We start from the raw sequence: 24,625 nt of genomic DNA on the forward strand, positions 1-24,625 counted from the left end.
ATGAGGTATAATCAGTGAATAAAATTATTTTGAAATGGGAAATAGTTTGTCAAACTATCCCAATTTCATTAACTGAAAAAAAAAAGCATTAGGAGAAAAAATAAGAAATTTCTTATAACACTTTGAAATAAAAAAAAGTTAATTTTTAATCCAAAGTCAGATAAATAAAATGGTAAACAAGTGAATGTCCACTGGCACTCAAACATAATTTGTTGCAAAGTTTGAACAGTAAATAATTTTTATTTTATACCTCAAAGTTTACAAGAGTTCAAATTTCTCAAATGTTAGAGGCTGTGATTTGATTTAGAGCAGAATTAGTGGAGAATATATGTTTATGTGAAGCAATTTTAAAGATGATTTACTTAGATTATAAGTATATATTATAAAAATTATAGTATTTTATTTGGAAAAAGAAAAGGAAATGAAAGCTATTTAGCCAAAATGTCATTTATTTCTCCTTAAAAGTATATATTTATGTAATGTATTAATATAAATTCATTTTTAAGAAGGGGGCAATAGTGGGAGGGAGGGAGATGCAAGAGGGAAGGGATGTGGGAACAGATGTATATGTATGACTGATTCACTTTGTTATAAAGCAGAAACTAATAAAAAAAATAAAATAAAAAGAAGGTGGCAATAAAAGCTTTCTACTCAGGCCGATTTTCTTAACTGCATTATGCAGGTTGCCTTAAACTAAACTTATAAATGGGGGTCTGGTAGACATAAAGACACCATCATTATTCACTCTGTTAAAGTAATAAACTGTCTACAAAATAATGTACTTTTTTTCCCTCCTTGGACTATATCTTTTGAGCTCTAAATTGAAAACTGAATAATTAACATATACAAAATAATATAGATTTTTGTAAATTATTAGAAATTTTAAAATGATTTATTTAAATAAATACAAATCTAATCTTCTGTAATTAAAATTACATAAAGGCTACACAAAAAGTACTTAGTCACAGGAAAAGAAAGGTTAAAAATTCTATCTTTGCTGACATTTCTGCTCCCAACTGGATGATTTAATTGATGTCCTCAAGGTGTTCAACATCAAAGCTGTATATTGAGCCTAAGAAAATAATATACTTAGCCCTGGACGACCAATGCTAACTCTTGATATTTTCAAAGTATTCTTTTAGTGTGCTCACTGATGACAAAAAAGGTTTATTTCTAAACTCAGTGCATTAATTTGAGGATATTTAAACTAATTTAATAATTTTTGTCTCTATTATCAAAGCGTTGCTGCTGATCAATATTAACCAAGAAATATCTCTACCTAAACTTATGAATTAATACATAACATGTATATGATGCCACTAAATACAATTTATTTTGGATCAGAGGGGTAAAAAGCCAATTAAATATCTAAGTTCTATTTATACTTTCTCTGAAAAAAATAAAGCTTTTTTGGTAATTTAAATGATTAAAATTTGCATATTCTGTATTTCACTTTAGGGAACCAAACTGAGTCAACACTTTTGCCAGCTTATATGCATAATTAAGAGATGATTTTCTTTAAACTATGAAATGGTATCAAAAAGCACTCTATTTCATGAATTTGTTATTTTCCAGTGAAACAGACATTAGTTGATGACATACACACTGAGAAAATATGTTCTATAGGAATATATATACACATATATTTATATTAAACATTTTACACACACACACATACAAATACACACACATACACACACACCCATAAATCAGACAGTGGAATTGTAACAATGGCATGTTCATGACATGAGTTATTCTAATAAAAATTTGTCTTTCAAATATGTATAAACTAAATTCCTTCTACTAATTTAAACGGGATAGTTAAGGTATTTTAAGGATGCCCTGAAATATAATGACAAGAGATAATAAAAATGAGAGATAATAAAAATGAAAGGTAATGGTGGTAACATAAGGGATAGAAAAGTCTAGTGGTCCTTTTTTCCAGTGATGTTGCAACATAATTGGCCTAAAGGACCATGCAAAATTTCAGAACTTATAGAATTAAAATGTAAGCAATCACTTAACAATTTTTAAATTTTTGATATTTTTCTTTCATTTAAGTATAAAAAAGGAAAAGTATGAAAGCACTGTGGCATTTTGTGTTCAATAGGACTGAGTCAATAAGGCTAAAATAAAGGGCTATCTTACAGCGCCTAAAATCTATTACAAAGTTTGGCTATAGGACACAAAATATTTTCATGGAATCGAAAAACTAAGTTTAAGAATGCAGTCATTATTGATACGATGTATAGAATAGACAACTATGAGAACCTACTGGGAACTCTACTCAATGCTCTGCGTTGCCTAAATGGGAAGAAAATCCAAAAAAGGGGGGATATATGTATACGCATAGCTGATTCGCTTTGCTGTACAGTAGAAACTAACACAACATTGTAAAGCAACTATATTCGAATAGAAATTTTTTTAAAAAAAGAATGCAGTCATTAGCAGCATAATTCCAAGCACTAAAAACATCTGACATATCAAATCATCTTAGTGAAGGTTTCAAACTGCTCAGAAACACACACAAGTGGTTTACGTTTTGCAAATGTGATGGGGAACTTAAAGGCAGTGTGGCACAAAATCTCTGCCTTCCAAATGCTTCTTCAATCTGAAGATGAAGTGGTTTGATAGCACAGAGCACTGGGTGATTTGTAAGCATGACAGAGTTCAGAATGATCCTTGGGAGGGTAAGAATCCTTGAAGAAGCTGCCATTGAAGAGGGTGAGGCCATTTGTTTTGAGCATGAGAATTCAGAAGCAGGACTGACAGAGGAGTGAACATAAATCTCGAACTGGAAATGTAAGCCAGAGGTCCAGCCTGAATCATCTGCCACTGCGGTTATCAGGCTTCTGTGGTGCCTTTTAAATGAACCTGCGCTACCTATGGTCTCAGGTTGGGGTTTTGTGTTTTTTGTTTTTTTCCTGTAGATTTTTTAAAAATCAGAGGACTGACATTGAGTTCTGTTATAATGAACATTTCTCTTTATAAAAGCAGCTACCATCAATCATTAAAAAAAATGAAAATATCTGCACAATTAACATAAGTCCTCTCCACGTAATAAATTTAGGTTAACTGGAAACTCACTACACATTTATGTTGCTTATTTCACCACTGACTGATGAAAACTTTGCCACATGCCCATGTTTCTCCCCAGGCCATTGCTCCCCATCTGCACCCACTCCAAAGGCTACCTTCAAGTCAGTACCTTTCCTTTATCTCAGTGGTGGCACAGCTATTTCCTCAGGTGAGGCAGCCTAAATATTATTACTGATAAAAGTTTACATTACCATGGAATCTTTACTACCTTACCATACCCTGGAGCTTTACTTGCCAGACTAATATTTTAACCAAATCTGTTATGCCATAGATGTGTGTGTGCACAATTATGAGTTTTTGCAATATTCCCAGCGAAAATTATACAAGTCCTTAAATTTTTTTCCGGCTGAATCTAGGTGGTAGAGGGGGAACTTCCTCAAAAGAGAAAAATGCTTCCATTAACATGTGATTCTTACTTTTGATTTTTAATATCCAACTATCAGTATGAAGCCTTTATAAATGGGGGGAAAAAGTCAATGCAATTTTGTAAATTTTGTCTTACTAAAAAATGAAATACATCGGAAAAAATCTACTTCTATTTCATCTCCATGTAATAAAAAGCCCTATAAGTTTATAAACAGACATAGTGGGCGTACTTCACGGATGTTACTATCACTAGGATTCTTTTATTGCCGTATTTAAATTTGTCTGCTTACTGGTGAACGAGGGACTGCGGTCTGAAGGTTAACATAACCTCGATTACAGACAGGAAGCTCCTTGGAGATTTAATTGGTTTGTGGAACAACTCCCAAACTAGTGCTGCGCTTTCTTCTTTCTTCGCTTTGCTGCTTCTCTGGCTCTCTCTTTTCAGATAAAAAAGGAGAATGCATGGTAATGCATCATTTATAAATTACCTTGTTATTGCAAAAACAAAACACCGCTTTGAAAACCAAACAAAACTCCTGCTGCGTACTCCAGCATGTTTGATGGAGGCCCTTCAAAAGAGTCCACGGCTTAATGGAGGTTATGTGGAGACTTCGATCTGTACCTGCTGTCCCCCGTCACCCCCTGGAAACTTGGCTGCAGATGTTGCAGCGTTAAGTTGTCTCTGAAGTGGCTTTCTGTCCTGTCTCCCCACCGCCATGGAGTCAAACTGCATTAGATCTCTTTATTTGTGCCTAAGGCAAGTTAGGAAGCGCAGCTGTGTCCACCCCCGTTCCTACCTTTGGTGTTTCAAGCCTCCAGGCAGCGAGTGTGAGACCAAAACGTTCCTGCCGCTCTCAACTACCTCCGCTGACAATCCGGCCGCTCGCTGCGGGCCGGGGCGGCCGCTGCCGCCGCTGCAAACAGATGTCGGTGACAACCTGCTCGCTCACACCTGGACGCGCGCGGCGCGCTGCAACATTCATGACTGAAAGGAATTGCAGCCACAATCAAAGCCCGGGCCCGGCTGCGTGCAGCCCGCGGACCCCGCCACCTCGGCAGGGGCTGGCGGCGTCCATAGGTAGCGGGAGCAAGGGGCAGAGCGAGAGATCTCTCGCGCCACTTGGATTCTTGATGCCTTGAACTTCAATTACTTGATCAAGGACTTCAATTCAGCGGTGAATTTTTGCAAATGAGCCCGGTGCGGCCTCTGAGCCATAAAAGGAGAGCATTTGGCTTGAAATTCAGCGTGATGGGACTTGCACAGTAAGTGTGAGTGACTCCCGGTTTAGTCCTACGGACGCTGATTTGTTTATTAAACTAAACTCTCAAGAGGCAGAATCTGCAGTAAACAATTTATAAAGAAATGACAAGATTGCTTTCCAAGGTAGAACACTCGCCGTTGACTAGGCAGAGGTTGTGTTATTTTGGAACCATCAGCCACAACCTGAAAACAATTGTGTTTTACTGTCTCTCCAGCAGTGTAGTTTGTTGTGTCTTTTTTCTTTTTTTAAGAAAAGCGCGACTATTCCTTTAAAATTCAGAAATGAGAAAGCATTCTCATTTGTTTCTTGACAATATGAAACAAACTACATCCATGTCTAATGATATGAAAATGTTTCCAAAAGTCCTCCTAATCTCTACAATGTACAAATTGCTTTAAACACACACACACACACACAGCCCTCCTATACCATTATACACACATTTCATAAGAAGCATAATCAAAAGTAAACATACACAAGCCTTTACAAGCACAGGAAAATAACAAAATTATTTGCAAAATTTATTCACCAATTGATATGTTGATAAGAAAGATTCTCTTAAAAAGAACTGGACTTGAATAGCTAATGACATTTGTTCCAATGAACTATTTGATATGCAGAGACAAACCTTTTTAGTGGAATCAATATAAATACATATATATACCTACATATACCGTATATATAGTATTTATGAAATCTTTCATGTGTAGTCTGAGTAATTTGAGATCAATATTTTAACTTAGTTTAATCAAGTACTGATTGGTTTCAGGGGAGTAACTTTGAAGACAGAATTTTACCCTTCCTTATGTTGATGGAACCTAATCATAGATAAGTCTACTTATATAAAGCTATCAGAAAAAACTCCAAGACATTTTCTCATTCAACGATTATGCCCTGGCTTGCCTAGAAAATCCAAAGCAAAGAATGGCCAGACAACTAAAGGACACTGCTACTTGGACATCTTATTCAACTAAATTTAAATTTTTCTCTACCCCATGTAATCCTATGAGACAAACCATGTCTATATAAACTAAGTTGATAAAAACCACAGAGTTCAGGCAGTTTAATTTTTGAGAGCTTAACTAACTAGCCACGGTAACTTCTACCACCAACAGAAGGTAACAGTGAGCCATGGTCTTTTTCTCATACATAGATAAAGCAAATCACCCCAGCTTTACATCATACATCAAAATTAGCTGGGCCAAATATCCTCTAAATCCCTTATTCTCTTTCTGCCTCTGGGTCCTCAATTTCTTACTTCTTACTTCTCAAATGAAAGCTACTTTAAAGCAAAAAAAGTACTGGAATTTAAAAAATATTATATGTTCTTTTTTTAAAATAAAATTTGTGGGATGCTGGAGTGTCTACTATAATACAGATTATGCCATGCACCATGCAAACATGATTTTATTTAGATGAATAATTAAATATTACTTTTTGGATAATAATATTTGATGTATTCCAGTTATTATAAAGTCTTTTAAATAAAATCCACCAAATATTTACTATGATTAAGTGTCCTATGATTGGTTCAGATTCTTTGGGGCACAAGTACAGAGTCACATGGGTTGGCCTTACCAATAACAATACTTACTGTGTTCATAAGGAAAAGAATAGAGCAATTGAAAAACTTCATTCAGAAGAAGAAGCCAAAAAGAAAATCAGCACAATGTATAAGAAATGCATAAACTGGTATAAGAAATTAGCAACTGTGTAAGTGAAAGCATAGTAAAGATAAATGTGTTTGAGAAGAAACAGATTAGATGGATGAATGAAAGGAAGGAAGGGAGGGATGGAGGGAAAGCAGGGAGGGAGGTAAGGAGGGAGGGAGGAAGGAAGGAAGGAGTGGGGGAAGGAAAGCATTCTAGACGTCATACAACCGAAACAGTATGCTGACTTCCTAAAACATAATGTAAATATATAACAAATGTAGGGACTCTTCAGTTGTACTAATAACATACAGAACACTAATTCTGCCACAGTATTAGAATGATTCTTGCTGTGTAATTCTATAATTTAATCTCTGAAAAAATACAGGTTATAGTCATGTATGTATGGGGGATGGGAATTTTATATTGGAATTAATTCCATCAAATAAAGAGGATCTGATAGATGATGTGGAGTTGAAAGAAACTCAGATATTCTTAATAATCTTTGTGAAACATGAAAAATGGGGAGATGACAAATAAAGAAAAAGGGGAGAGCAAAGGTCTCTCAGGTTGTCTAAAGGAAAAAAGTTCTATGCTGATAAGTATAGATTTAAACCCCAGTTTAAAAAAATAATAAATATTATAAAGGATCATAACAAGAATCAGAAGCAAAAGAGCAAATCATGTCACATTTACCTGATTTCCATGATCAAATAATTTTGGATCACTGGTTTGGTTGGATGGGGGAATACATAAATATACGTTCAGCAAACTATTAAACAAATTAAAATCAGCAAACTATTTAATAAAATTTATTAAATATCCTTGGAATAAGATGGTAAACTGAGTTTATACTATTGGTTGGCTCCTAGATTTACATATTCATGTCAATTAACTGTGTAGAGTGTCAACCTAGACAACCAAGGCTCTCATGGAGTACCCTACTGAGGTCTGAACAGTGGCTTGAACTAAGTGACAAAAATTCTGGAAGCAGCAAAGCCATCAAGAATAGGTAGTATGAAAAAAGATTAAGTCAGACTGTGTCAGGCACATATAGAAACATATATTTGATGGAAAAGCAAATCAATTAATTGCACTAACAATTGATATTTACTAAGCTTAAAGTCCTTCATTTAAATAAAAACAAGTTTAAAAAGCATAAATCACATCTATAGGTGAAGAGTGAAAAAACTGGAATTTTAGTGAATAACACAATAAAAGTTTACTATCTTTTGTCTATATTTTTGAAATACAAAATCTTTGAAAACTGAAAGTTTTGTGTTAAGTTTCGCACCAAAACCTGACCTGAACTAACTTGAGAGTATTTATGGTCTTTATTTATCCACTTGTAGCAATTAATATTTCTGTAGCAGAATGTCTCAGTAATGAGTTGAGGAGATGATGCTTTACATGAAATATGATATATGGACTGTATCATATCCCTAAAATCTGAAAAATTCTGAATTTGGAAACAATTTAACCCCAAGAGTTAGAATAAAAGGCTTTAGGATTATATAAGACAGCAGTGTGACCAAATTACTAAAAAACAAAGGAAATTTTTGTCGAAATAAAGGAAGCATTACTCTTCAAACATGGAAAAATGACTGATGACTTAACCTGCTGGGGCAACATGTAGAATATTCTAGCACTATAATCTAAGAAGAATGTTAGATTTACTTGGTATCTAACAAAGTGCTTGGTACATGTTTGACACTAGATATAAATATTTGTTGAATGAATGAAATAATGAGTACAATGTATCATTCAAAAGCACAAATATATCAATTTATCCAAACTAAAAGATTTCTTACGGTCTATTCCCAACCTTCCATTCTGGTCTTAATCCCCAACTTCCAGACTATTTTTTTTTTCTTTAAAAATAACCTTTAAAAAATGGTCCTGGGAGATAGCCTCATCCACCAGAGGGCAGACAGCAGAAGCAAGAAGAACTACAATCCTGCAGCCTGTGGAACAAAAACCACATTCACAGAAAGATAGACAAGATGAAAAGGCAGAGGACTATGTACCAGATGAAGGAACAAGATAAAACCCCAGAAAAACAACTAAATGAAATGGAGATAGGCAATCTTCCAGAAAAAGAATTCAGAATAATGATAGTGAAGATGATCTGGGACCTCGGAAAAATAATGGAGGCAAAGATCGAGAAGACGCAAGAAATGTTTAACAAAGATCTAGAAGAATTAAAGAATAAACAAACAGAGATGAACAATATAATAACTGAAATGAAAGATACACTAGAAGGAATCAATAGCAGGATAACTGAGGCAGAAGAACGGATAAGTGACCTGGAAGACAGAATGGTGGAATTCACTGCTGCAGAACAGAATAAAGAAAAAAGAATGAAAAGAAATGAAGACAGCCTAAGAGCTCCCTGGGACAACACTAAACACAACAACATTTGCATTATAGGGGTCCCAGCAGGAGAAGAGAGAGAGAAAGGACCCGAGAAAATATTTGAACAGATAACAGTCGAAAACTTCCCTAACATGGGAAAGGAAATAGCCACCCAAGTCCAGGAAGTGCAGAGTCCCATACAGGCTAAACCCAAGGAGAAATACACCAAGACACATAGTAATCAAATTGGCAAAAATTAAAGACAAAGAAAAATTATTCAAAGCAGCAAGGGAAAAATGACAAATAACATACAAAGGAACTCCCATAAGGTAAACAGCTGATTTCTCAACAGAAACTCTACAAGCCAGAAGGGAGTGGCATGATATACTTAAAGTGATGAAAGGGAAGAACCTACAACCAAGATTACTCTACGCGGCAAGGATCTCATTCAGATTCAAAGGAGAAGTCAAAAGCTTTACAGAAAAGCAAAAACTAAGAGAATTTAGCACCACCAAACCAGCTCTACAACAAATGCTTAGGAACTTCTCTAAGTGGGAAATACAAGAGAAGAAAAGGGCCTACAAAAACAAACCCAAAAAACTTAAGAAAATGGTAATAGGAACATATGTATCGATAATTACCTTAAATGTGAATGGATTAAATGCTCCAACCAAAAGACACAGGCTCGCTGAATGGATACAAAAACAAGACCCATATATATGCTGTCTACAAGAGACCCACTTCTGACCTAGGGACACACAGACTGAAAGTGAGGGGATGGAAAAAGATATTTCATGCAAATGGAAATCAAAAGAAAGCTGGAGTAGCAATGCTCATATCAGATAAAATAGACTTTAAAATAAAGAATGTTACAAGAGACAAGGAAGGACACTACATAATGATAAAAGGATCAACCCAAGAAGAAGATATAACAATTATAAATCTATATGCACCCAGCATAGGAGCACCTCAATACATAAGGCAACTGCTAACAGCCCTAAAAGAGGAAATCGACAGTAACACAATAATAGTGGGGGACTTTAACACCTCACTTACACCAATGGACATATCATTCAAACAGAAAATTAATAAGGAAGCACAAGCTTTAAATGACACAATAGACCAGATCGACTTAATTGATATTTATAGGACATTCCATCCAAAAACAGCAGATTACACTTTCTTCTCAAGTGTGCACGGAACATTCTCCAGGATAGATCACATCTTGGGTCAAAAATCAAGCCTCAGTAAATTTAAGAAAATTGAAATCATATCAAGAATCTTTTCTGACCACAACACTATGAGATTAGAAATCAATTACAGGGAAAAAGAAAACATAAAAAACACAAACACATGGAAAAATAAATAAATGAAAATAATAAATGGCCCTGGGACAGCTTACTATTAACACACACAAGAAAATAATAAAATTAGTTCCTTGCTTTACCTTATTTACAAAGATAAATTCCAGAGGGACTAAAGGTAAAATTTTTTAAAACTTTCTGAAGACAATACAAAAGAACATCTTTATGACATCAGAGTAGGGAAAGATTAATTAAATAGGACACAAAGTGTAAATCACAGCATCAAGATTGATCAAATGGACACCAAAAGACACTTATCACAGAGTATTATCAAAAATTTCTCTTCCCCTGGACTTTGAAGTTCATATTTGCCCCAGACTATCCACAAACCACTGTTCTTGGCTGCCTCAGAGATTTTGTTCATGATGCTTCATCTGTGGAAATACCCATTCCACCTAACTTCACCTGATGAAACCCTACTCATTTTCAAAGATAGAAGGCCTGTATTTTTGAAGAAGCATTCCCAGATTCCTCCAGGAAGAGTTAATCTCTCTTCCTCTATATACTCAAGAGTACTTGACACCTACCTATAAATGGCCCAGATCACATTCTGGAATAAATTTTATTTTTGTGTGTATCTTGTTTCCCAAACAAATTTTAGGTTTCTTAAGGGCAAAGGTTATAGTTTGTACCCACTCCCCAGTATCACCTAATGCCATTACTTGTGCATATTTACAATTCAAAAATTATTGAATTAAGTCAAAATTAGTAATTTTAATTTTAATCATGAGAGTTAAAAGAATACAGAAAGGGCTTCCCTGGTGGTGCAGTGGTTGAGAGTCCGCCTGCCGATGCAGGGGACACGGGTTCGTGCCTTGGTCCGGGAAGATCCCACATGCCGCGGAGCGGCTGGACCCGTGAGCCATGGCCGCTGAGCCTGCGCGTCCGGAGCCTGTGCTCCGCAACGGGAGAGGCCACAGCAGTGAGAGGCCCGCATACCGCAAAAAAAAAAAAAAAAAAAAGAATACAGAAAATACTGACAAGCGTGCTGGAACCACTCTCTGTTTTTGCTAATACATCTTTAGTGCTAGCACTATACCCAACACTCAAAAAGATGAAACTTATTGAACAAATGAACTAATGTCTAACTTGGGGGACAGAAAACTAAGATAATACATGAAAACAATTTAAAAACCTGTAAAGTAAAAGTCTATAATATTAAAGAATAGTGTTGTTTTATGTTGTTCCAGAAGCAGAACTCCAGATCATGCATTAATTTAAACAGAGACACAAATTTCATTAAATATAAGAACTTTCTATTAACCACAGTTGTTTGGTGATGAAAGAGACTGCTTCATAAACCACCTGGTTCTCTCTACTTATGGTCCAAGCAAAGGGTAAATGATCTATTGGGAATATTCCAGGAGTATTTTCTTAAATTGCTTCTCCAAATGGCTGAACTCAGATGTTTATAAAACTACCTCCAGGGCAGTGAGAGGCCCACGTACCACAAAAACAAACAAACGAACAAACAAAAAACAACCCTACCTCCATCTCATAGAAGTAAGATCTAAAAATTTAGATGTTTTGGTATTTTAAACATCTACCTACAATCATATAACACTAAATATAGCTTGGCACTGAAAAATAAATATTAATCTCATCAATTATTTCATCCTAAAAAAAAAGCCCATCAGACCTGAATAACCTAATGTCCTCTGAAGCTGAAATGAATGAAGTTCATGTACTTGTTAAAACAGAATGATGATCACGTTGACACACAATGAAAAGATTCTCTTATTATTACTAACAGTATTGTGTCTCTGAACCAAACTTGCTCATTGTAACATATGAAAAGGCTTTAAACTATTTTTCTTATATCAGTACAACAGGAAATAGTGCTTATATATTAAAGAAATTATAAAGCTGGAATAATTCTAGCCAAATTTCCAATAATAAAAAAGCCTCAAAAAGGATTCCTTGGGACTTCCCTGGTCGCGCAGTGGTTAAGACTCTGTGCTCTCAGTACAGGTGCCCAGGTTCAATTCTGGCCAGGGAACTAGATCCCACATGCATGCCGCAACTATGATTTCGCATGCCACAACTAAGGAGCCCATGTGCCTCAACTAAGGAGCCTGTGAGCCGCACCTAAGACCTGGCGCAACTAACTAACTAAATAAATATTTTTTAAAAAAAGGCTTCCTTGATAGGGAAAATGTATACATGTATATGTGTGTATGTATTTATGTTTTTATTTTTTATTTTTTTTTATTATTATTTTTTTTTTTTGCGGCACACAGGCCTCTCACTGTTGTGGCCTCTCCTGTTGCGGAGCACAGGCTCCGGACGTGCAGGCTCAGTGGCCATGGCTCAGGGGCCCAGCTGCTCCGCGGCATGTGGGATCTTTCCGGACCAAGGCACGAACCCGTGTCCCCTGCATCGGCAGGCGGACTCTCAACCACCGCGTCACCAGGGAAGCCCTATGTATGTATTTTTATACATAAGTGTGTGTGTGTATCTCACCATTGCAGATGTCCATAACGCTTCATAACTTTCAAAGCACTTTCACATTTTCAAGAAATTACATTAAATCAACTTTGAAGGCAGGAAAATACTTATTTATACCTAAAGCAACAGAGTATCTGAGGCATGTACCCCAGGCCTCAATGCTAGTGAATGTTAGCAAGACTTACTAATCCCCACTCTGTCCTCCCCGCTGGGTAAAAAACCTCAGAACAGAACGTGATGTCGTCCAAGTCAAAGGCTGAAGCATTGAGTGTGCTTATTAAAGTATGTGTACAGTGGACCTTAATTTTTATGTTACTTGAAAAGGACCTCGTGTTCAACTGTGGCTTGAAGACATATTCTAATAATAGGTAATCATTTATTAAGCACCCTACGTAATAGGAATTTGCATGAGACAATAATAATTCCTTCTTCAGCTGTAATGAGGACTTTGGGTTCTTTTTGATTATTATTTCCCTCCCTTCCTTATACACACCTGATCGGTCACTATTTTCCTAACACATCCCCACATACAAACCTCATCTCCTTCCTGAGGTCGCATCAAGGACACCCGGTCATACTGCCTCCGCAACAAAGCCCAGAGTGCATCCAGCCGACCCTAAAGGGAAACATGATCTGTAAATCCCTGGGGAATGTACATGGCCTCCACTTGTTAAATAAGTGAGCTAAAATGAAGAAGGTAAAACCTTATTTTCTCCTCTCATTTCTTTCATAAATTTAATGAATGAATAAATAATAAAAATGGAGTTTCTTGTTACTGAGAAATATTCACTTGTTATAAGGTAAATTGAATGTCTGTTATTTGATATACCTTGGTCCTCCTGCAGATGGTTGGGGGGGTGGGCAGGGAGACTAAAAGGATTACACTTTCTCTAGGAAGTTGCCATTAAATCCCACAAAGTTTGAACAGTCACCTTAATTGGCGTGTACCACTTAGTCTGAGGAGGCTGGAGTGTGGGTTTGGGTCGAGGTGGTCTGGGCCTAAGGGGCTCCTCTGGTTCTTCAGGAATGGTCACCACAGCATTTTTGGCTTTCTCTAGCCTTGCACCTTCCTCCGTAGATCCTTTATCACCCCAACGAACCTTTAAAACAAAGGGAAATACTGATATCAGACATATAGTTGCCTAGAGGAACAGGCTCTTGTTTAGTTGGTTCTTTGATTCACCACCTCAGAGTCCAAAGATGAGTAGGTATCCTAGCTCCAAATTCCTATTCTTCTGAGATTTAATAGGTTTCTCACCACTCATGTATTTAATATTAAGATCCTAGAAATAAAGATCCTTTATAAAAATCTGGCATCTATTGAATTTGATGCAGCCATTTCTCCATTGTTTCAAATAAGGAGTTAATTTGTGTTTTACATATGAAATGCATGACAGTGCGTAACTCTATTCTCTAATTAGGTATGTTCTCCTTCTAGCTAAACACATACCTGTATATACTGATGACATTGGGTGAAATAGATGGTAATGATGATGATAATTAGTATTTACTGAATGATAATTATGTGCCAAGCTGCCTTTAATCCATACAAAAATGCAATGAGATAGATACGATGTTTTTGCTTCCAGATGAGGAAACTGAGACACAGAGAGGTTAAGTGATGAGCCCAAAGCCACACAGCTAGTAAGCAGCAGGACAGGGATTTGAACATATGTAGTCTGAAGGGTGCAGTAAGTTTCAAATAGGTTTGAATTTTACAAATATATTTTATACAAAGGAGTTAATTTTTCCTTCCAAACTTTCCATCAAGTTTGACTAAGGCAAAAAGTATGATTTAAACTTTAGCATTTGGAAATAAAATAATTATATATGTTTTTCTCAATTTTGTAAAGCTCAACTTTGTAAAGTGGCTCTCAGTCTTTATTTCCTCTACTCATATGGATATGACATATCAATTTTTCATTGAGGAAGACAAATCTGAAAAGACTCTGCTTTGAAGAGAAAAATTCAGGGACACCAGGGAATTCCACAAATTTGGGAGGATTCCTTTCTCTGAAAATCCTAGACATTGAAAACAAGAAGGTCAAATGATGTTTTCTTTATTTTTCAATGAAAATTGGCTAAACTTTAGCCAAATTTTTTCATGTGTGGGCACGTGAAGAAGTTGTGGCCCCTGGAGAAAGGCTTTGTCCAACCAGGAACAGTAGAGAAGTCTAAAAACCAAGGACGTTTCCAAAGAAGACATAGATAAGTGAAGCTCTAAAAAGAAACAGAAGGCCTGTCCAGGGCACACAGTGGTTCACCAGAGTTGAATAATTTCTACAAAGAAAAAATGATTAAATGCTTTTTAAAAGCATTTTAATGAACTGAATTAGTGGGTAGGAATACAGATGATTACTGTTCATAGAAAGATCAATTCATAGCTTTTTGATAAGGCTTACTTAGATGTTTTTACCTTTTTTTTTTTTTTTTTTGCTGTACACGGGCCTCTCACTGTTGTGGCCTCCCCCATTGTGGAACACAGGCTCCGGACGCACAGGCCCAGCGGCCATGGCTCACGGGCCCAGCCTCTCCGCGGCATGTGGGATCTTCCCAGACCGGGGCACGAACCCGTATCCCCTGCATCGGCAGGCGGACTCTCAACCACTGCGCCACCAGGGAAGCCCTTTACCTTTTTTTTACTACAATTTTAGAGTAGGTTTTCAACTTCAATTGGACTCGGTTGAGTCATTAAAATGTATCTGTATCTTTCAGTGTTATCAGCGGTACTAGAATGTCCTTTATGAGGTCGTTAAAATTGTTTTAAACACCATTAAACCTTTAGAACTAGATAGTTGGCTTTCTTTCCAGAGAAATGACCTTCTCTTTCAAATCACAGTGTCTTCACCTAGATAAACTAAAACTTTAAAAATCTTTAGATATATCTAAATTGAACTAAGAAACTCTAAAACCAGGACACATCTCCTGCAGTTGTAAAGTCTCAATTTTACAATTTCCCTCAATTTTAAGGGAAAAAATAAAAAAACAAATGAAGATACATAGTCAAATAAACATATGAGTATCATAACAGAGAGAAGTAATTCAGAGTAGAAATATAAGTAGGTAAAATTTAGATCCATTCAGAAATGATGTATTTTTAACTTAGATTTTAACTAGCCCAGCCTTCACAGTTGATATCCTAGAGGTAATGGTACTCATAGTCTTCCTCCAAGTATCATTGTACCATTCTCAGATAAAGAGCACGTTGAACTAGAGTTCTGACCCAACATTGCATTTCTAAACGTATGATACATAGTTGCTGATGTATAAAGGAAATGCATTAAATAAATCCATTAGTGTTAGTTCATGAAGTAGCTGTTTTATCATTATTATTACCATCACCACAGACAATACAACAATCAATTCTCACTCAATCTCACTCAAACTAGGAAATACTTTATACAGAGTTTTCCTAAAACTCTTAAAAGCAATTAAATATATATACACACATATGTATAAATTTTAGTATTTTAGTTTGACCACATTGAGATAGTCAAAAATGATAAAAGAATAACAAGAATGGGGCTTCCCTGGTGGCGCAGTGGTTGAGAGTCCGCCTGCCGATGCAGGGGACACAGGTTCGTGACCCAGTCTGGAAAGATCCCACATGCCGCGGAGCAGCTGGGCCCGTGAGCCATGGCTGCTGAGCCTGTGCATCCGGAGCCTGTGCTCCGCGATGGGCGAGGCCACAACAGTGAGAGGCCCGTGTACCACAAAAAAAAAAAAAAAGAATAACAAGAATGGATTGCTAAAGGCAGCCTTAACAGAATTAATATATCTGACGTTTTACTATTTTAAAAAAAGTGCAAGCTTGATAGCTAAATTCTTCCAATTGTACTTGGCTTTCATGATAAACAATGAAATTCCATAATTTCCACAGCATATTTGGAGGTTGTATCATAAAGAAGCAATTTCAGAATTGAGAAAAGAAACAAAAACAGTTTCACGCGGAACTGGCAGCAACACACATTTGAAGCCATTAGGTATTGTGGCTCAGTTGTGCTAACAGCTGTTATTAACCTCAGCTCAGTTCCAGCTTTCTGCAAACTGCGATTATGATAGTGTTTAAATATTTAGGAGGAAGAAAAACTTTCTAGGTAAAATCCCTATACTGGCTTAAAATAACTGAGTTATGAAGATTTATTCTTTAATTCAGATGTGCTCATAATTTCTATAATTCCTTTCACTTTCCCCAGTTTAAACTAGGGAATTTTTTTAAGGAAAATACTTTTCAGGTTTGAATAGTCACTGTTTTAAAACAAGTTATGTTTTCTATTTTTCCTCTCCAAGTTTAAATTAGTTGATGTTTGAAAAAGTCTAAAGTCACTTAATTCTTAGTTTATTTTTTTCTTTGTTTTTTTTGGCCTCACTGTGTGGCATATGGGATCCTAGTTCCCAGACCAGGGATTGAACCTGTGCCCCTTGTAGTGGAAACATGAAGTCTTAATCACTGTACCACCAGGGAAGTCCCTCAGTTTATTTTTTATTGTGTATTTTTACATATCGTGTTTCCCCTTGGTGAAGCCCACATTTATTTTCTCATTTTTTTCTTCATTCTCATTCCCATTTCCATTTCCTCGATGGAGTACTACATAAAATGTAGGCAAAATTATCCATGGTTAAAATGGACTCTGATTTATTAAAAGTGGGTGAGTCCTCATAAATTTTCTTCAGTGAAAAAGCTAGGGCAATATAATTTCACATTAATTAAGAGTCAATAACTAAAACACAAATAAATAAATTTCAATTAAATTTGAATTAAATTTAATTTTACATTTTAAGTAAAAGAGTCAATAACTCTTAAAACGTGAAATGTGAGTTACTCAAGAATGTTCATGGGCCCTTGGCTTTCTTGACCATATTCCAATAATATGCCTTTTAACTCAGAACCCATTCAGTAGCTCATGCATTAACTTTTCTTTTCTGTAGAAAGATATCTTAATCTTTGGAACATGGAATATTGGAGTAACAAAAATCTGCTACAATTCCTCATGTTTTTAGCAAGAACTAATATATCTGAATCTCATTGTCATGTGGTATTTTATATGTGTGGATTTCAAAATGGAATTAAGTTTATTGTTCTGAATATAAATTAGTACATGCTCACTGTCAAATAAGTTGGGAACAAACAGGGAAATATATAACACAAATTGAAAATCACTTCATTCAGAGATAGTTACTAACATGTTGTGCTATTTCCTGTCAAACCCTTTTCCCCCTGCATACATCTTTTTATACACACATTTTGGAATGAGACTAAATAAACTAAAAATAAGCTATGACAGATCATATTTGGATATTCATATGTAATGATTTTATTTACAATTGTATTTTTTATATATGTAGGGACATCCAATCCACACTCTCCCTAACCTTTCCAATCCTAGAATGACACAACAAAGGCAAATGAAAGGAAAATGACCTTCCTTCCATGTCAAGTAACAAGAGCTAGCCTCACCATGTTCTCTTCTACTGCTTGATATTCCCAATTACCCACCAGCAAACACAGAAGCAATATTTTCTCCAAAAGATAAATGTAGTAAGTTCTAGCACCTGCCTTTTTCATGGCTTATTGGCAAGGAGGTACCTGTCTCAGAAGATATTTCAGCAATAAAGTGGCAAGCTCTTAGGAAAATGTGCGTTATTTTAAGATCTAATGTGGTCAAGAAAATGAGAATCACTATCAGATGACTTAACCACTTTAGTAATGACAGTCATTTAAGTAAGTCTTGGCTTCTTTTGAAGAGTACTGAAATTTATGCTGAAAATGGGAAATTCTCCTTGAGAATCTGAATTTTATTAAAATGTATAAAAAGAGAAAATTGTGGGACTTCCCTGGTGGTCCAGTGGTTTAGACTCCATGCTTCCACTTCAGGGGGCACAGGTTTGATCCCTGGTCAGGGAACTAAGATCCGGCATGCCACATGGCACAACAAAAAAAATTAAATAAAAAAAAAGAAAGAAAAGAAAATTGCAACAGTTGTGAGATTGTTAATTAGCTTATTGATTTTTGCTGACAGTAATGGGACAAAGCAGATATGACAGTAGGAGACGTGCAATGATTGCAAAACACATAAAAACTCTTTCTTATCAAGAAATAAAATTTAAGAATAACTAATAAGAAAGAAATGCCAGGATCTGTGTTTAATAATAATGTCACCATATCAATGAGAAAATTCCTCCAATTTCTCCTTCGGGTGGGATGTTGGCCTATCTATACTGTTGTTAAGGGCTCAGTGCTGACAGTGCTTGCTTATTATAAATTAATCCATCACTTTGAAAAATACTTCTGTGGTGGTAAAAAGACCTCATTTCATCTTCAAGATATAATATTTAAGTTCACTTTTAGTCCATACGTTTTCCAGTCTAAAAATTTATTAGTCTATAAATGATATTTAATATTAATTATGATTATTCATAAGTGGTAACTAAAACCTGTAAAAAAAAGCCTTAAATGTACTTCCTCTACATTTGTGATAGGGTCTTATCCATGATATTGAATATTTTAATATTTTTCTCCTCAAATAGTACTTAACTATTGGATCTTTTCAAAGACAAGCATTGTTGCAACTTTAAGTAGTTGGCTTCTTCAAAGTTGATGTTCTCCATAGGAATTTTTTCCAAAATAGTAAAAAAAAACCTAATTTTGTTTTGCCCTTTAGAATTCAGACATCTTATCAATGTAGTTCTTTGACTAATGAAGTCAGTTCTTCTTGAATAGTTTTGAAATGGCTAGGATTATTCCATAGGAAAAAAATTTGTCCAAAAAAGACCTAGTGTTAAGTAGAATTGGATGATATTAGGATACTGAGTTGTGAAAAGTACAGTTTCCATGGCTTGATAGTTCTAAAACTACATATTCCAGATTAGCAGCTTCTAATTTTTTTTTAAGATACCAACCTCCATTCTTTTAATTCCTCCAACACCTCGACCACCATAATAAGAAGCATCCACAGTTGGCCATTTCTTGGTAGGCAGAGGTTCTTCTTCCTCCTATGTGTATACAAGTTTTTAAAACTGAGTTTAATTAATTTCTTAAAATATTGCTTAGTCAGAACCAACTCACATTTAAATATTTTTCTGAATAATGACACTAATATGGACAAAATATAGTAAAAATTACATATAGCACATGTGGATGTACTTATGCTTATGTGCATAAATTTCAAGTGAGGTTCTACAGAATATGAGGACTCCTTCCATTCCACAATTTGAGGAATCTACCTTATTTCATTAGGCTACCAGAAGTTGCTCCTTGACTATGAGCAGCATTTGGTTTTTCCAGATTTATTCATCACTTCATAGTTAAGAAGATAAAACATTAAAATTAGGACCACATTTCAATGATCATTTAAAGCCTCAATGTATGTGTAAATTTAAACTCTGTGAAATTTGTACTGAAAAGATAGGTAGTTGAGAAGCTTTGAAAATGCACAACACCATATTTTCTGTTGCTAACACAATTTTGGCTAACAGAGTAATGTAAAAGTAATAATCATTTTGAAGAAAGTAATAATATCTTTAAACTGCCAGCTTGGATCTTCCAACTTTTTGTAAGTAAGACAAGTGACAGCAGAACTATTGATATATTGCTATAAAAAGTAAATTAAATCTCTATGTACTATTGATCCTGATGGCTAGTCTACGTTTATCAATGTGTGAAGGTCCCGTTCCTCTAGCACATGAAAGAAATCATTAGAAGACAAAATATAATTGATTTTCATAATTTCAGAAGTCAATAGATAGATATCACAGTTATCTAATAACAATGTAATTGATCAAATTAGGGATAATATCTAAATACACCCACATCACTTATTAGGCACTCATTTACCTCTTTTGGTGCAGAGGGTGGTGGTGGAGGAGGATCCTTGATAACCTGTACCAAAACAAACAAAACCAAAAAAACAATCAAATGCAGAAACTTCAGTGGCACAGGGAGGAGACAGAAAGGATGTATAAAAATAATTAGATTAGTAAAATACTGTGGTGGCACCAAAGATGTCCCAGATGAACCTAGCCTCCCAAAACATATGCCTCCCTTTTGAACCTGGGCTTGTTTGTAACTAGCTTTGGACTAACTAGCAACTACTAGGTTTTCTTTGACTAATTAGCTAGCTAACTAGCACATTCATTCATTTTATCTTTATGATATAGATATAGCTTCAGTTTTCAGATAAATAACAAGAGCAAAAATTGTCAAATACCTTGCACTAAGTGGCTCTTCTAATGCAAACATTTTTCACTAGATTACAGTATGTCCCCTCAAATGGAGTAGGAATTTACTAAGTCTTCCTGCTATGATTCACTGACTTTTTCACAAATTGACAATACAAAGTTAGCTTGCCTTGGATGCGATAATAGAGAAATTAACATACTTTCTTTCCCCACCTTTTAACCTAGAAACAAATCAACCTCTTAGCCAAGAGTCCTTTCCTGTGAATCGTTACTCAATATACTATTTCATGAAATTTGATGTGGTTAATTCTTTATGTGAGAGGAATACAGACTGAGATCAAATTTAAATGACCTTTACTGGTACTGGGATATCTGGACTTTCATACCATCATGATAGAAAACTACTGACCAAGGGCCAGTAGTGTCTGATAATTCAAGTAGACATCCAAGTCTCTATACTAAGAAGAAAAACTGTTCAAAAATATAACTGCTTCACTTCATCTAAGGTCAAATGTTTCAATTATCTTATTAAATTTTTAAAATGTTAAAACAATAGTAACTCTGAAAATGAATATCATCAAAGAATTATTACTACTGTTCAGGTATATTCCTGTTATCATGAATATGTTTTTTTAAAGACTGCATATATTTTAAAGATATATACTGAAACATTTCCAGATTAAATGATATAATTCTGATATTTTCATCAAAATAATTTGGGGTGGGGAAGTAAAGAGGTTATATATGAAATAAATTTAGCCATAAATTGATAATCATTGAAACTAAATAGACATGAGAGATTCATTATTTCACTCTTTCTCTTTGTATATGTTTGAAATTTTTCATAATGAAAGGTTTTTTTTGTTGTTACTGATAATGTTTAGCGAATTGACTCATAATTTTCTTCATATATATTACTTTCATCATCAAATTTTAGTTTAGATCTAAATCTCAGAAAAAAAATGCAAACAGTAACTACAATTACATAGATATAACTGGACAGTAATTTAATCTGAATGAATCTTGAACTAATTCATTGTAGCATTCAAACTTTTGAATGCTACAAGAAATGTTGTTATTTCTATTTAACCCTTCTGTTTAATTCAATTTTGTCTTATCAATAAACATAAAATCCCAGTTCTTTTTACTAATATTGAAGGATAGAAATCTGTGAAGTTTTACATTTAGCCCAGAAACAAATGCCAGGAGTGGATAAAGATTTAAAATAATACTCTGGTAAAATAAAATAAAGGTTATCGAGCTACAGGTGCATTTCCTTTATAAAAAGGAAGCATTCATATTATCAACCTGCATGTCCAAAATCAATCAATGAAAACCAGATCTATCAATATTTCACAGTCAACAGGGTCAAAACCAACCTAATAAGCTTCATTTAAGAGCCAACTCTTCTTCCTATCTTCCTTGTTTCTTTCAAGTAAATCACTCTTTCCTTAAAGTTGCAGCCTTAAAATTTTCTCATAATCTATCATTTATTCTCACTTCTAAATGACTTCACCAAAATCATTTACCATGTTCAAAAGATTCTTTGAAATATTCTTCTCTCTCTCTCCCTCTCCCTGTTCTATATTTTCCTTTTTTCTCCCTCCCCCACCATGAAATCCCCCAATCCTCTCAAAGCAGATCAGATTACCTTAATATGTACAGATGCCTATTTGTTCTCCCCTAGCATTGGTCACAATTGATAATTTTATCTAACTCCAAAACACTGTAACTTCTAAGAGGATGGATTTTATGTCTGCTTTGTTCCTCACTGTATTCCCAGTACTTAGTAGAGTGTCTAGCACAAAGGAAGCACAGAAGGGAAGTTAGGAAGAGAGAAAAAGGAAGAAAGTGGGAAAGAGAAAATAAAGATAGAGGAAGGGTTAAAGGGAGAGGAGGAGGAAGGAAGGAAGATCACGGGAAGAAGGAAGGAAGATCACGGGAAGAAGGAAGGATTCTATGCATTCCATTCCTGCTATCACTACCTAAAATCGTGAACTCAAGATCTCTGGACCTTAAAAATGTCTAGTACAATGTTTTTCAACTTCTCCAATACACATCCAACCAAAACTTCATTATTCTGAAAACTTCCCACCTAGCTGTAGTCCAACTATGTTTGAATTCCTGCAATAAAGAGAAATTCACAAATTCACAAAGCAATTTATTCCATTGGCAAGGAACTCGCATCATTTGAAAATTTTTCCCCCAAAAGAAGCCAAAGCCTCCTTCTCCGTAGTTTCCACCCTTTAGTCCTGATCCTAGAGTGTGGAAACACATGCATACACACAACTATTTTTAATTCCAGAAAAGAGCAGTTCTTATTTTTGAATACTTGGATAATAACCATATATCTATTGAACTTACACATCTGGAAGCTAAACATCATAACCATTTTTTGTGTAACGGTCTGAGTTATTGGGTCATCTTGGTCAGTTTCTTTAGTATATATTCACTTGAACAATATCTCAAAGTGTGGTTTCCAGAACTGATAAATAACATTTTAAGTGTGGCTGATCCATTATAATTAAATGCATGGTGCTCAGGCAAAACAGATGCACCCGAGCAATCCTCACTTTGATTCTATGCATTTTAACTAATAACATATTGATAACATTGATTGATAGTCTATAATTACCATAGCTTTATTTTGGCATCAATGTCTACGTGCTTTATTTGTAGCTAAATTAGACCTCTAGCTTGTTCCTCTATCTCTAACTCATCCTTCATTCTAACCCACGTAGCCAGGTCACTATTTTTCTAATAGAAGCTCAATTGATGGTTTCTCTAGTCAAAATGGATCAAAGGTTCCAGTGGCCACAACTGAACTCGAGGAATTACTGAATTTTGGGAAGAAGCTTACCACTCAGTTTTGCAAACTACCATAAAGTGCTCTCCAGAGTTCTCTCACTAGAAAAAGCCCAAGGTATGTCCTTCATTCCACTGAGTCTGAGTATAATGTACCCGAACTCATTTTCATTTCCTTGTGAGGATTTCAAATTTACTCTACTTATTACGTGTACATCTTGTACTGATATATAAATTTCTGAGGACTTAAATAGTATCCCCAACCGTGTTCTATGTTATATCTCCTAAGAATCACTGAACATACCCTCCCATAACACTTCCTTTTTCATGTCATATTTATCATACTGATTATCCTGCATAGCATCAAGTTTTAGCATTAATATGGGTAAACTGAGTTTCAATTTAAAATCCTCATATGACCACTGGTGACAAACTCACAGCAGGATAATGAGAGACATCTTTGCCTTCTTTATCAGAGACTCTTTATCTGTTATCATAAGCCACAACCTGGAAAATGCAAACTCCTTTTTCAGTACATCTACATGAGCCACCACTTGAATTGTCATTGCTCAAATGCCTCAGCACGGTATAATTAGACCCTAACACCCTATGTACAAACATCCCTGCACGTGTACCTCTAACTCCAGGCTGATTGAAGATCCATTTTCTACCCCCCAAAAAATTACCATTTCCATATTAAGTCCCATCCAGCCATTACAGAGTAGTCTACCAACTTTCTATCGCTTTATCTAGACGCTTTCAAACTTCTAACAGTATACGTGCTGCACCGTTGAACAATTCATGCTTCATCAGTTTGGGTTTATATGTTTATTTTGGAATTTTTCAATTACCCCTCAAAACTGTAGATTTCTTAGGGGCAATATCATTTCCCCCTCTTTGAAAATATCACAGCACCTAATAAAGTGCTCTGCAAACAAGAGATACTAAAAATATGATTGAAAGTGAGCTGAAGAAACTAGCTGAGAATGTTCGCAAAGGCTCATAGCCAACCTCTAAATTTATAAGAAAAATACAGAGGAAAAAAAAAGATATAAATGATAACCAATAGAGAAAGATTTCCATGAAACTAAAATATTGC

The 24,625-nt window shown here is 35.2% G+C and overlaps 1 protein-coding gene across 1 annotated transcript in view; it reads right to left on the minus strand.

The window, feature by feature from the left end:
* The window catches only part of ANTXR2 (ANTXR cell adhesion molecule 2), a 176,024-nt gene that overhangs the window by 55,796 nt on the left and 95,603 nt on the right, over nucleotides 1–24,625 (minus strand). Inside the window, exons 13-16 of the mRNA XM_060113758.1 lie at nucleotides 20,378–20,422; nucleotides 19,444–19,536; nucleotides 13,476–13,643; nucleotides 13,079–13,159 (exon numbers count right to left, since the gene is read on the minus strand). Coding sequence (XP_059969741.1) covers nucleotides 13,079–13,159; nucleotides 13,476–13,643; nucleotides 19,444–19,536; nucleotides 20,378–20,422 — 387 coding nt within the window. The remainder of the gene's footprint in view (nucleotides 1–13,078; nucleotides 13,160–13,475; nucleotides 13,644–19,443; nucleotides 19,537–20,377; nucleotides 20,423–24,625) is intronic.

The sequence above is a fragment of the Mesoplodon densirostris genome, chromosome 1 (assembly GCF_025265405.1).
Source record: "Mesoplodon densirostris isolate mMesDen1 chromosome 1, mMesDen1 primary haplotype, whole genome shotgun sequence".
Classification (NCBI taxonomy): Eukaryota; Metazoa; Chordata; class Mammalia; order Artiodactyla; family Ziphiidae; genus Mesoplodon; species Mesoplodon densirostris.